The following is a 14,853-nucleotide window of genomic DNA, read 5'->3' on the forward strand; positions in this document are numbered from 1 at the left end:
AACAGGATACTCTTCGAGTTGAAGGAGGATCCCACGATTGCAGGAGATTATTATCATATCACTGGGTAAAGGGGCAGAAGTTAAAGCCTTAAACCCGGATACGGAGATTGTGCGCCAAGACCTGGATGAGATCACGACGGAAGACGAGCTCAGAGGTGCACTGAAGCAGCAGTGCAACGTGGGCGAGGTGCACATGACAATCCGGCTAAAGAAGAGGTACGGAGGAACTCAGACAGCGATGATTCGCTTACTGGTAACCGCTGCTGACAAGGCCCTGGAGGTAGGCGAAGTTACGGTTGGATAGTCGAGATGCCATTTGAGAGCCGTCCTTCGAACGAATAAACAAGCGAAGATATGCTTCAAGTGTTTGGGCTTTGGACATTTGGTAGGAGCAGCAAAGGCCCGGATAGATCCAGTAGGTACTGGATATGCGAGGAGACGGGCCATTTTGGGATGCAAAAGTCGCAGTGCATGCTTTGCGCTCCAGCGGACGGAAACGACCATCAGACGGATGGCTTCAAATGCCCTACCTAGAAGAGAGCGACTACAAAACAACGGTAATAGAGATAACCCAGATAAATATGAATCACTGTGACGCCGAAAGAAACTGTTGTAGCAGTCTACGACATAAACTATGTGTGACGTCGCTTTGATTGCAGAGCCGTATAAAATCCCCCTTAATAACGGTAACTGGGTGGCGGATAGAACGGGAACGGCTGGCTGCGATACAAGTTATGGGCGAATTCCCCATTCAAGAAGTGGTTGAACGCTCATAATAAGGCTTCGTGTTCGCCAAAATCGACGCTGTCTTTGTGTGCAGCTGTCACGAACCTCCGAGGTGGAAAGTGGAGCAGTTCAGCCTAATACTGGAGCAATTAACCTTGCAGCTGATCAGCCGAAGGCCGGTAGTTTTTGGTGGTGACTTCAACACCTGGGCTGTGGAGTGAAGCAGTAGAGTAACCATCACAAGACCATATATCGTGCAAGAAGCTCTAGCGAAGTTAGATGTACAATTGTGCAATGAAGGTTCCGTTAGCACATTTCGGTGAGACGGGAGGGAGTTTATCATCTACGTCACATTCTGTAGTTGTTGCGTTAGTTAAAAACCTGTTTTATTCCACCTAGTGGTGCAATTGTGCCTTTCTCATTTATCTAAACTATGATTTACTGGCTGGATATGTTCAATATAGCATTGTGGAAATGTCTATTACATTCTTAACACACCTAATAAGCATATATAAGTGCACGACTGCCACGGACCTGATTAGCAACATGTCGATACTGACACACTTAAAACAAACAACAATATAATATTTATAGAGCTTAATCAGCGTGAGTTCAATGTTGTCTTCATGTTAATTTCATGGTGGAGGGATGGGATATAATTGGTAGGAGGGGGAGGATGTGTCGAGAATCATCTAACTTATTTTAGTATACGGGGTGGATGAAGGGGATGCATATGGGAGATTGGTCTGTGAGGGTGGGGGTGATAGAGGGGGGGGGGGTTGAGGGATAGGAGGTGGAGGGGTAGATGGAGGATTCAACACCGAACCACCGACGTGCCACGTGGAACAAAAAATGTGTCAGATGCTGTCCTAATTGTTTAAATTAAAATACGTTGTTACACTAGCGGCATCTGTATAATGGTTCGCGTGGTAGTCCTAGTGGATAACACAACAGTACGCAAAAATCAAAGTGTATCGACGTTCTACCAAATATGCTAGAACGAACAAACTTTCTTTTAGCATGTTGAAGCTCGTTTTCCAGCTTTTTATTATCTTATGCATGCACTAGTTGACAAAACTGACTGTTACACACAAAAAAGTAACAGAATAAATAATAACCTGTAACTCCGGAACCAAAAAGTCAGAACTGAATGAAATTCAGTAGCAGTCAATGGGAGTATTATATTTTTCATTTGAAATCAAGTTTATAAACATCGGTTAAGAGTTTGCTGGAAAATATGTGTGACATTAGCTCGGGAACTTGACGAGTTCCCAGGGGGCATCAAGATCCGTCATAGGTGACCAATGTGGTCAATTAGTGATCTAGACCCGCAAATCCAAGTAATGTTGAACGTATTTTAATATGTATTACATCATTCGGACATCATAGGGCTACCAGTTTATATGGAAATGTGCTGTGTGACCACACTCTTCAACCCGTAACTCCGGAACCGGAAGTCCGATCAACTAAAAATTCAACAGCGTCTTATGGGAGCATTATACCGTTCATTTCAAAGTTAGTTTGTGCAAATCGGTTTAGCCATCTCTGAGAAAATTGAGTGGCATTATTTGACACACAGACCCATACACACACAGACATTTTGCGATCTCGACGAACTGAATCGAATGGGATATGACACTCGGCCCTCCGGGCCTCGGTTGCAAAATCGATTTTTGGAGTGATTGCATAGCCTTTCTTTACATGAGAAAGGCAAAAATAGTCAACTTTGATGATTCGGTAATATATGTGTAATAAAAATTCAACCATCAAAACGAGGGTGACATCGGCTGAACCAAAGACGAAGGAAATACTGAAGGGCTAGTGGCTTGAAAAGAACGACGGGTAAAATATTGTATTCAGAAAGGAGTTGGTTTGGTTCGGACACGCGTGAATTTTATTAGCAGTATAGAGTTTCGTTCGAAAAAAGGAGGACGTGCATTCCGCTGTACAGAAGCAACCTCGATAGCGCAAGGGGGAAGAAATCTATTTTTCCCGTCCAGTCACGGTGGCTAAAGTTTCTGCTGATCAGTTATCCGAACAGAATCAAATCGCTGAGCAGCGATCAGTGACAGTTGCCCATTGCACCAGAGGGTCACATTTCCGTCTGCAGTGATGAAGTTGCCAGTTAGAGGAAGATCAACCGATCCGGACAGCCGTAAAGATCACGTCTGGAGCAGAAGCAGCTGGAGTAACTCGAAAAGCCCCCCCTGCACGGTGTTTCATTGCACAACATTGCCAGAAAATTTGAGGTTTCACACAAAACGGAAACCCATTTTTCGAAAAGTGCTGCCTCAGGGAGACGGTGCTTTCACTGCAGAATCGAGTGTCGAGCGAGTCGGAAGAAGCGGGTTTTGATCCGCTGCAGAAACAGTATCATCAAGGGAGAAGATCCGGATCTCGTAAACGGCTTGGGACTTAAAGCTGGACTCTTGCTCATCGCAGTGCGAAAGGGCGTACACGGTAGAGATGCGCCGGTATTAATGTTAAGTTCACCTTAGCCCTCCTGGCACCATATATTCACACCATGCTTGACTTGAAGTTCCATATCTTGACAAAATTCCAGTGTCCATGAGTCACGCACGCAAATGCGCATTTTGGGCTAACTCTAAGGGCAGATCACTTGTGATGCATTTTTTTAAATCGCCTAAATTAAATGCATTTCTTTCCATCAAAATAGAAATTCATAATGTATTTTGCGTTGCGTGTGAGACGTCAAAACCTTACACTAAGAAAAATTATATAGTAACACTATATGAGAGGTTAATTAGACTGCGGGTATAGTGGTTTTTAACCGACTATAGCATTAGCTCACCTTAACTATATTCATGCTCACGTTTACTAAACTCGAGGTTTGTACCATAATAGTGATATTGAACATTCTGTTGCAAGCATGACTATTGTGAGTGGAATGTTCAGTGTAACAATATGCGTAGTTATGTTGACCTAACGTTTTATCATAATAGTGAAATTGAACACTATGTTGTCAAAATGACCATTATAAGTGGGCTGCTTGGTATAACAATAAGCGTAGTAATCCTGACCTAGGCCTGTTTGTAATAACTAAAACATTGGGACTTTGACATTTGTTGACATAGTTAATTTGAGAAAGGATATTGTTATTCTGGAAATGACGCCTGTTAATATAACTAGATGGATGGTAAGGGTGAATTAAAGCGTTCCATTATATTTTTTATTGAAATAATAATTTAGATAATAACACAGCGGCAATTTACTAGCAGACAATAGTTTGTGCCCAAATACCGCTCGACCGAGGATGTTAGAACCATCAGTGGTGCTTGCCTTCTGGTGAGCCTGAAGCAAGGCTTCAAAATCCTACTGCTCTGATCGACGAATGATACGGTCCAAATACATTTTCTCCAATATAGAATACGCAGGAAGATATTGACAGCGCTCATCTTTGAAAAGAGTAGCCAGCATGCGCGATTTATGTTGACCAGCCGAAGCAAGAATGGTACATATTAGTACTTGCTTTCACCCTCTTCCACAATAGATCGGTAGGACAGTTCATTGTAGCATTGGACAGCTTCGATAAACTTACGACGATCTAATCTAATAATCCTCGATGATGATCTTAAAAAAGGCCTTTTTAGTCTCATTTTTCTGCAGTCACGCTAAAAAAATAAAACGAAAAATGTATGGTTTGAGAGCGTTACAGTTCATTATCATATAAAATTTCAGTATTTGCTCACCTGGTACAATACTAATGAGTAAAGCAAACTCCTGGTACTGCATTCCGTTGCGACTTTTTGTTTCGCCAGGAGTAGAAGCCGATTCTTAATGTAGAGACCTTTAAGGCTAGTACTAACTCCTATTTGGTCACTAAGAACCCTTCCAGGCTAGGACTCGATTATGCGATGGTTTATACGGCCATCGCCTGACCGCAAAATTATTGTAATCTTAAAAAATCAAAAATTTTCAAAGCACGCCCGTATGTTATGTATACTCAGCAAACCAGTAAGCACTAAAGTATGCAGCATATTGACTATATAAGAGCTGTCCGATGTTTATAAGCTTTATATGGGCTTTACAAATGTTTATAAGCTGCATAGCAGCTTTACAAATGTTTATAAGTTTTATACAAGCTTTTCGAATGTTTATAAGCATTACAAGCATTAAGCATTAAAATAGACCGTATATGGGTATATAAAGCTATACTTTAGAGCCTAAAAACCCTGTAGTTGTAAGGGTGCAGATAAGCTCAGAAACGGAATTCCGTTTTCTTGCATCCCTTTTCCGGCTGCCCTTTTTTCTATTTTTATCTCTCTCTAAAACGGAATGAAAACTATTCCATTTCGTGATCAGGGTTGTGTTAAACTCGAAGAAAATCTTCCGTTCCACAAATATTTGACATTTCGTTCCACAGCTTCCACATAGAGCTGTCAACATTGTTTTGACTGTTGTTACTCTGAATATAAACATTTGATATTATATTATTGCTATTAGATAGATTTCAAATAGTTACAAACAAAAAGTTAATGTTAAATCTTTTTTGTACCACTGTTGTTCCAAATCTTAGGAAAAAAAAAGTTTATTCAGTTGGTATAAGGACAGACATGCAATTTGAAGACAACATATATGTGTAATTAAAATGACGACGAAAATAAGTTGTTTTGAAAACGAGTGCGTAGTGTTCCAGTTATGACCTAGTTCTTGTGGTGGTCAAGTTTCATTGCATTATAGACTGCTTTTATGTGTATCAAAATTTATTCATTGGCTACCATTGTGAATAACTTGCAATGGACAAGTTCATCTGAAACCTTTTTATTAGATATTAAAACTCTAATCATTGGCTTATTGTGTCGCAGTTTTCCCAATTGTAGATAGTAAAATTAAAGTCGTTCCTAGCAAACAATCGTGCATTCTGTTGGTTAATTTGATCTGCATAGTATCAGTGAGTAGTTGAGGGATATAACAATATAAACATTCGCGATATTCTAATCTGCATCTGTTTCTCATGCTGAATTATCGATATATCGTTTTGCATCACCTGCTAGTAAATATATCATTTTGCCTCATGTGCTTTAGTAAAATCATTGTTTTGCCTCACCTACTAAAGAAGAAAATTGATGTTGTTTATTTCTGTTTACAGTTTGTGACCAACGTGTATTTGTTCCTGCTGTCCAACAATTCGCTCGTTCAAAGGCAACAAACGGAGGATAGCGAATCGCTACCGGAACCAACGCAAATTCTGTTGATCGATCGTGTCAATTGTGCTTAACAACGAATCGCTATACTCCGGGCTGATCGTGGTCCGGCACAAGATGCTATACCGGATCTACGCTTGCACGGGAAATTGTAACATACCGAAAACGAATGAGGGGGAAGATGCATCAAACGGTGCGGGTAAGTTCGATGGCGAATAAATATGAAAAATCATTACTGACTTCCGTTCATTGCAGTATCGTCCCCACTGGGCTACCGACCAACGTGTAATTGTTCCTGCTGTCTGAAAAGTCGACCGGACTCGCTCGATCAAGTACCAAACGGGATACTGAGTCGCTACCGGAAGCGACACCAATTCCGCTGAAATCTATCGTTTGTGTGTTACCACGAACCGCTATACTCCGCGCTGATCGTGCTCCGGAACGAAATGCTACACCGGTTCTACGCTTGCATGGGAATTTTAATCGTACCGAAACGGTAAGAGTCAATGCCCATCTGCTTCCAGTGTGCGGCAATGAGATTTCAGCTCGCCGGATACACCACGGCCGCAGCTGCTTGTAGCAGGTGAATTTGCTCAACACCATATTACGTTTAAAAGCGACCCAGACCGCCCGAAATGTCACCTGATTTGCTCTCTGAACGCGTTGCTCATCCAGAGTTGCTTATTTTGGCTATTCGCAACTAACCTACACTGGATACAAGTCGTTCCTGCATCCGCCACCCGTGGACGCGCTCGATGGCTCTCAACTGAGTTTGTGTATGTAGGGTAGTCGTGCCCTTATTCATCTCATTAGTCACGATGTCACACTATTTCGCTGATAGCTCAGCCCTCACTGGTTGGATTGCTCTTAAATAGGCATCAACATCTTTGCTTCGCTCTTAAGAAGCAGATCAGTAAAAAATCTGGCTTGGAAAATGTAAAATACTCGCGTTAGAGCAAAGCGAAAAGTCGAGTACAACGCACCCTTATTCATCCTACCATTTGAGCTAATGCGTTGAATAGAGATAGCAGACACTGCTCTAACTAATGTGTTCAAATGGGTGGGATGAATAGAGGTGCTAAGATGAATTAGGGCACAGTAACCCTATGTAAGTATCAAATAATATCACTTTTCTCAGAGATGGTTGGACCGATTTAAACAATGTTATACTCAAATGAAAGGTGCAACATAGCCATAGGCTGCTATTGAATTTTATTTGGATCTGGTTCTGGAGTTATGAGTTGGAAAGTGCGATCGCACATGAAATTATCTAAACCTTTGTGCTTTTTGCATATAAAGAAATACTATGCAATAACTCCACAAATCAACTTTTCAACTGAGACTCGGGGGCCGAATGTCATAATCCATTCGATTCAGTTCGTCGAGATCGGTCAATGTCTGTGTGTGCATGTGTGCACATCTAGGGGGAAGTGGCCCAATTCGGACCGCTGGCCAATTCGGTCCCCCAGCTGTTTCTCAGCTATGGTAATATTATGAAAAGCGTATATATCATTGTCATGGCTGTCATGTAGCTCTGTTTTATATCACAAAATTTTGCGGTTCTCAGTTTTCGTATGCGTGCGCTGGGGGCGAATGTTGTTTTGGAGCGCTTTTTTGAAAAATGTGTAAGCCAAAAAACACAATTTTCGTTGGCAACAACAATATATCAAGTCAAATGCATTATCGTGATTTTGGATCTACTGGATAATATCTTCTATTCAATATCTTGTTTTGGGCGAGACTATCAACTGTTTTCGTTTAATTGGTGTGTGAATAATAGAATATGGGATGAGCTTGTCAAATTCCAGCAAAAATCCGCATTGCCGTCGACGGGGGTACGAATCGATGGGTTGACTTTCTTAAGGAAAATATTGGCACAGAAGAACAGTTCGGTGACGGGGAATTTCGATTCCTGCACCGATTAATCTATGACTTAAGGAAAGCGGTTGAATTGCAAGGTAAGAACATTACAAATTAAAAAAAAAAATTTCCCTCGTTACTGATGTCTATTTAACAGATAATCAAAACACCCAAATGCTACAGATTTTACAAAATCTCTCAAAGCGATTTAGAGCACCAGTTACGATAGCGAAATAAGTCGAATTCTGGTGTTGTGTGAAAGTTCTGGCCGGTTGTACCAAATCATGGCCAACATTAATACTTTGTCCCTGGCCCGTGACATTCTACCGAATGCATTTGTATTCTTGCGATCCAGTAACTCTCAGTTGGCTGCTACCGGCGGGAACCCACTTAATTCAAATGTCCCCTCGGTTGGTACACGAACGTATCTGGTGTTCGCTTGTTCCTATTGGACAACGGGCCGTATGTAGCACTAGTGGATTGCACTGGAACCTCGACAACCGGGCTGTTTGGTAAGCACTTCGAACACTCACTCTAGCCAGGAAGTTCAAATTCAATCAGAGAGTGCCGTACTTTGGTTAATGGGAACGACCCCGAAGGATATGTGATAAGAGTATTGCCTGCAACTGAAAATACGCGTTCATGTCAACGGGCTTTTAGGTGCCTAATAAAATTCCCTCATCTCTCTGTATGTTGCTTTATTAGATATAATACAAATATATTGATATAGAATGACAATATTTTATTTTCTTAAAGTAAAAGTGTCAATTTCTAGCTTTTTAGTAATACTGTTCAGAGAAATCGACCTCCGACAATTAATCGGCGATCGTGTTCACATCTAGACATGTAAAATGATTTAATTTTCGCGGGAAACCGGCACAGCATTATTGGTTCGTTTATTTGCTCCGTCATTTTTCGTTCCGGACCCTCCGGAATATCATCGCCAAACTCATAAAAAGTTCCATCATTCTTGGTGACGTTGTTCTCCTTTAGCCAGTCAATAGCATCGACATAGTTCGGTGGCATAAAATTCGGGTTAAGATGACCCCACGGAGATTTCAATACTCGATCGACAACATCTACTATCAAATCTTCCAGCCGATCAAGTAGCTCTTTGAAAGTAATAAAGGGACATTCACCCTCAATATAACTGTATTCTGCTAAATCACGGCGAGCAAGACTCTGCTCTGCACGGTAACTTTGAGAAATGCAATAGTCGCCCAATGCCGGCAAACAGGTTTCCATATATTTTTGTGAGCTTTGCGTCAGGAATGCTTCCGCCCTAAAATGTATTTATTGTTTGAGCAAATACTTCTAATGCGAACATTTTTTATTTACCTAAAATAGTCCAGTTTGAACAGAGTCGACCCTCCTTCAACTTGTGTTTGCACCAGCGTCGGCGGCGTTACCTCCGTGTAACCACGTTCATGATAATGCTCCCTAAATGCCATCATAATGACATCTCTCATCTTGAGAATCTTAGAAGTATTTTCGCCTCTAATCATAATGTGTCTGTTATCGAGCTAGACATCAGGATAAGCATCCTCGTTCAAAATAGAATCTGCCCCACCGGCCGGAGCTAATCCAATTAGCTACCAATAATCAACGTGCAGCTCATGTCCACCGGGAGCGGACTTACCTTCTGGAACCTCTGACACAAGGTATCGCTGAGAACGCTTTTCAAGAATTTTCTTGAGCTGAGATTTGGCTACTAGTTCGTAGGGTTATTCCGATTTTGCATCCTTAGCGTTTACATAAATTCTTGGGAAAGGTTCCTTGCCGGCGTGCTTCATGGCTTGTAGGATTGTTTTGAAGGGTTTTTCCGCTGTTCCATCACCGAACTCGTCATCGCCACGCTTTTCCAAGGTGTAGAGATCGTCTGGAGGTGGTGAGAAAAATTGGATCAATATTCAATTATTATTATCCATCACCGTTGGTTGAATTTCAGCGGCCGCTCACTTTCCGGCAAGTGTAATGGATAAGAGTACTTACTGGCAACGTTTGTTGAGTGCCGAACAGGGGATTGATTTCCGTTTCATCCTTGTTACTACGAGTAGGTTATGCTTCTTTTACCATCTCAGCATAGATATCAGTTTCGGCTGCCAACGTCGGATGGTAATCTAACGAGAAGAGATTATATTAAATTCAAAAAAATTTTATCTTAAAGAAAGAAACCACCCAACTTACCACTAAGAATTGAAACTTTTCATAGCTAGCGTCATACTGTTGAACTTCGCTGTCCAAGCATTCCTGACATTCTTCCGGGTGTTGCATGTGCATCTACGCCCCCCGGAACGAACGGTCGGGGTGAAACGGATAGTAGATTCTTCGTATACCACTAACCGTATCGTGGGGGATAAAACATTCCTTCTTCATAGCCTCCAACAGTTCTTAGTGCATCTGGTGTAGGACAAATCGATTCCAATTTTGAATTAGACTGATCAGATTGATGTTAGCAATGTTGCTTCGGTCCGAAGAAAATATTAACCCCAGGGCAGCTTCTTCCGGAAAGAGAATTCCTTACAACAGCAGTGCGTAATGGGTCGAAGTGACAGCTGCTATCTAAACCAAGACTATTGAAAACTATAGGTAGGATTATTCAAGATTAGCTAAAACTAGTCGAGATTATTTTGGGAATAACAAAGTTCACTAATTTATTTTAGTCCAACGTTTAGAGTGATTTCCCCCTAGGGGTATGGATGTTTTTTTTATAACCGTTGGCTGAATTTTCGTGAAAAAGTATATGTCGCCACGCGATGGGAGTACAATGTACGATTATTTCAAGTCAATTTGAATAACTTTCAATAAATATTTTCTTTGATATTTCACAGGTGCCATTAGGAGCCTTGAGGACAACCATAACAACTGGGTGACTAAACAGAACAGCGGGACATCATGATTTAGAGCAACACACCACCGTTCTATGAATCGTTGGGGTTTGCACCATGCGATGTAGAATAATATAGTCAATGAGACAAAATAACTAATCGAATGATTCACTGCGTATAGTTTTTCTCATGTTCCCAATCTTCTATTGGCAGACAGCAGCTTTAAATAATCGGTGCAACGTCGTAACATTATTTAGTGGATTCTTGGTGGAAATGTGGTGCTTCCTGCCGATGTTGGTGATTCGAAGGCAAACCGAATAAAAGGGCTCCAGATTGAAACAGTTAAACATATAGGGTACATGATTTAATTTTTCTCAAACTATTAGGGTGCTACACTATGTTCCGATGAATATACTGGAAGAGGTAGAGATTTTGTGCGAAGTAGGGATACCAATTTTTTATCCCATAATTTGAACAGCAGACGATGTGTTCGGTTAGGTACAATAAATAGATAGGCTACGATGATATAAAGAGATGTAACCCTCTCAGTGGGAGGCACGATTCTCGAGAGTCTAAGATAGAATATTTATGCAATTTCACCCGATCGAAGTGAATTATAACTCTTACAGAAACATGGACAAATATATTGCGAATGAATAAATTATGTTTCTAAAGTAAATTGCTTTATGTATCGAAAGAAAATATCCAGTTAAGTTATAAAAGTTTGCCCTCTTGCTTTGGAACAATTCAGCAGTTTAAAACTCTCTTAAAATTAGACGTGCACACTCTGGGAGCCAAAAGCGATATACGAAGAATAAACTGAATCGTAATGACATTCTATAGAGAAAAGAAAGGAATTTGGCTTTCTTTCATTCATAATCTTTAGTAAAAACAGCGTGTGGTGATATTTCATTCGTTTGTCTATTCCTTATATAGTTTTAGTCGAATAGTTATCAGCCAGCTCCAAATCGCATTATGGCACGTTGAAATCTCGTATCGAGGGTATCCATTTCCACGTGTAGCCTTCAAAACTGCATGATCGCTGGTCCAAATAGCAGCTGTGTATCAAAGATGCTAACACGTTTCACTCGTTGTAATTTCGTAATTTGTATTGCCATACAAAAGAGCCTTCAACTGAAAGAGTACAGAAAAGAAACAAATATCAAACTGAATTTATTGAAAAACCCCGGGGCGGTGGATTGCTCTCGAGTTGCACTTTCTAGCAGAAGAGCAGGCCACTGGACGTGTTTCATTCCCACTTCTGCTAGAAAGTGAAACACCAAGGCAATCCACCGCCTCGGTATTTTTCAATGAAAAACGACATGAATGAGTTTACAAATGATAAAGTATTATATCTTCAGTACAATGGAATCACTATCAGTGGGAACCTTGTTTAAGCTTCCGGGGTGAAGTCTTCTCACTACATGATCTTCTTATTGGCTCCTTAAAACACTACACAAGATCTTCCTACACTAGTTTCTAATCTGATTTGGATTAATCGAATTACACATCATAATTACACATCATAATACCAATACACAAAGGTGATTTATTGTTCGCATTAGAATAGAATTTATCATCAGGCATTATTTCAACCGTACATCGCTCATCAACAATTTGTCTTTTTTGTTGACATGGTGTTAAAAAATATCCACTCTCGCTAGCTTACTATTCGGAAAAACAACAACAAAACTCCACAAGCACTTCCGGAACTTTTTTATGCTCCGATTGTAGTGAAAAACTTTTGCTAATATATATTTCTAATTGCAGAAAGATTTAAAATGTGATTGAAATTTTCGTTTGCTGCTTTTAATACTATATGTAAACAAAGTTTTTTATCTCTTTCTGACTGGTAACGCAACGCATGATGACACACGAAAGAAAAATTGATAGGAGAAAAAGAGATGATCGATTTGTTTTGCTCTGGTTTAGACATATGCACAGGGTTGAACATAAGTTCCACTGCGATCCACAACGTCAAAACGGAACGGAATCGGAATGGAATTTCAGCTTATCTGGGCCCTAAGCCGTAAGCGGTAGTCAGCGATGCCTTTATAATGCCGTTTATGCTTGACATTTCTATTAAACTAAAGGAATGAAGTCCAAATCAAAACAAATATGATATGGTGCACTTTGTAAGCTCAAGAAAAAGCTTGCGGCTTCGGAGATTTGGCACAAACAAATTAAAGTTAACTAAATCTTTGAGCTATAAAATGATACGAAACTGGGATGAATTACTTTTAAGTTTAGTGTAGGAAGGGAAGTAATTTCAAAAATAAAATATTCCCAAAACCATGCTTCTGTTCGTCGGTGAGTGAAATCAACTTCCAATCGAACCAAAAACCGTTCGATTTAAGAATGGTAAATATCATTTATATGACCAAATGCTCAAATGGATGAAACAGCAAGCGCACTGGAACAACTTATCCCCCATATCTTCTAGAAGCAGAAGTTCGAGCCTGGATCAAACGCTGTATAGAAAAAAGTCAAACACATGTGGCAGATAGACCATGAAAGATAGAAAGAGAGAAAAACAGTCTTTCCTCCATTTTCGTTTTGTTTTTTTTTTTTCAACCAGTGGGTTCTACCCATTACACAAATTGTTTTGACATTCCTCCATAGACGCGGTGGAAAAGTGGGAGTAGGCTGCATATCAGCCGAATATTTCGCCAAAAGTGGCTTTTGAACAGCACTCATGTACAATATGATGCCTATAAGCTCAGTTACCCTTGTTCTATACGCGACTATAGAACCGAATTGATGCCATTTTTACGGCTTAGTGGTTACTTGGGTGGAGCCACGCAATATACGGCATCCAGTTTACTGGTGCAACGAGATGCTCAGTCCGCTACGCGCTGCTTGTCTCAGAGCTTGAAGGCGGGCTCAGAGAGCAGTATCGGAGCCAGATGGAAAGGAGCGAATGGCAGCGTTTTGGGCAGTCAGATTGCCACAAGGAATATGGACCAAACCTGGGGGGTGAAGCTGAAAAGAGCGTACCGAGTCGTGATAGCGAAAATTAAGAGCCCGTCGACGCCAGCAGAAATGTGCCCGGATAAGTTAAAGTTAATCGTTGAGTGTCTCTTCCCGAAGCACGATCCAACTACCTGGCCACCGACACCGCACGACGAAGAAGAAGGAGCAAACACGGACGATCTGCAAGTGAATAACGACGAACTCGCAGTAGCATCGAAACGACTGAAATCAAAGGAAGCCCTCGGTCGGGATGAAATACAGAATGGTGCTGCAAAGTCTAGAGAACCTTCCCCGAAATATAGAAGGTACAGAAGTTGATAATGCTGCCAAAGCCAAGGAAGCCACCGTGCGATCCGGCCTCGTATAGGCCCTATATGTCTGCTGGATACACTCGGAAAATTCCTGGAAAGAATCATCCTTAACAGGTTGAGTAAATACACGTAGGGTGAGCGCGGACTGTCCAAGGTGCAGTTCGGATTCTGCAAAGGAGTATTGACAGAGGATGTAATTCGGACAGTGCTCGTGAGTGCCGCGAAGGTATCTAAACAGAAGCGAAGAGGAGATCGATACTGCGCTGTGGTCACGATTGATGTGAAGAATACATTTAACAGAGCCAGTTGGGAATCCATTGACGCAGCGTTGCGCGGAATGACGGTCCACGACTGTCTGTACCAGATCCTCAAGAGCTACTTCCAGAGTAGAGTGCTGCTGTACGAGAGGAACGTAGGACAATGCCAGCGGGCGTTTCTAAGAGCTCCATTCTGGTTCCAACTCTTTGGAGCAGGATGTACGATGAGGTCTTAACACTGCGGCTGCCCAAGAAAGTGAAAACCGTGGGTTTCACGGATGACGTGTCACTAAAGGTGAGTGGTGAGATACCTGAAGGAGTGGAGGTGTCTGTGACGGAGACAATAGACGCGATCAAGAACTGGATGAACGGAGTCAAGCTGCAGCTAGTCCATCACAAGACGAAGGTGTTGTTCGTCAGCAACTGCGGAGCGGTTCAGCGGATGCAGATTGACGTCGGATAATCGACGACCGGTTGAGCTTCAACAACTACGTCGACTACACCTCCGAAAAGTCGGCAACGAACGCAAATCGTCGCTGTTGTGCTATCTTATGACAAGCGCCATTTTGCACATTTCGAGAAAAACGATTTTTAAAGTTTGAGATTGAATATCTTGAAACTTATAAATGGTATAAACAATTCAAAGAAGACAATCGATGCTTCTATCTATTCTGTATTAATCTCTCAAATATTACGAAGATCCGTTGACTAAGTTGCGAGTTTTGACTATAAA

The 14,853-nt window shown here is 41.3% G+C and overlaps 1 protein-coding gene, 1 long non-coding RNA gene and 1 pseudogene across 2 annotated transcripts; 1 reads left to right on the plus strand and 2 right to left on the minus strand.

The window, feature by feature from the left end:
• Window positions 1-6,397: 6,397 nt before the first annotated feature.
• Window positions 6,398-11,258, plus strand: LOC131688394 (uncharacterized; annotated as a pseudogene).
• On the minus strand, window positions 8,473-9,256 carry LOC131687330 (asparagine--tRNA ligase, cytoplasmic-like). The gene is made up of 2 exons (XM_058971408.1): window positions 9,090-9,256; window positions 8,473-9,033 (listed from the first exon to the last, which is right to left on the minus strand). Exons 1-2 carry the CDS (start codon window positions 9,254-9,256, stop codon window positions 8,544-8,546), a joined length of 657 nt encoding a protein of 218 aa, XP_058827391.1. The 3' UTR covers window positions 8,473-8,543.
• Window positions 11,259-11,481: 223 nt separating the features above from the next.
• Window positions 11,482-12,242, minus strand: LOC131687331 (uncharacterized). The gene is made up of 2 exons (XR_009305204.1): window positions 11,968-12,242; window positions 11,482-11,713 (listed from the first exon to the last, which is right to left on the minus strand). It is a non-coding gene; the product is annotated as an uncharacterized LOC131687331 (long non-coding RNA).
• Between the last annotated feature and the right edge of the window lie 2,611 nt (window positions 12,243-14,853).

This window comes from Topomyia yanbarensis, chromosome 3, assembly GCF_030247195.1.
Source record: "Topomyia yanbarensis strain Yona2022 chromosome 3, ASM3024719v1, whole genome shotgun sequence".
NCBI classification, from domain to species: domain Eukaryota; kingdom Metazoa; phylum Arthropoda; class Insecta; order Diptera; family Culicidae; genus Topomyia; species Topomyia yanbarensis.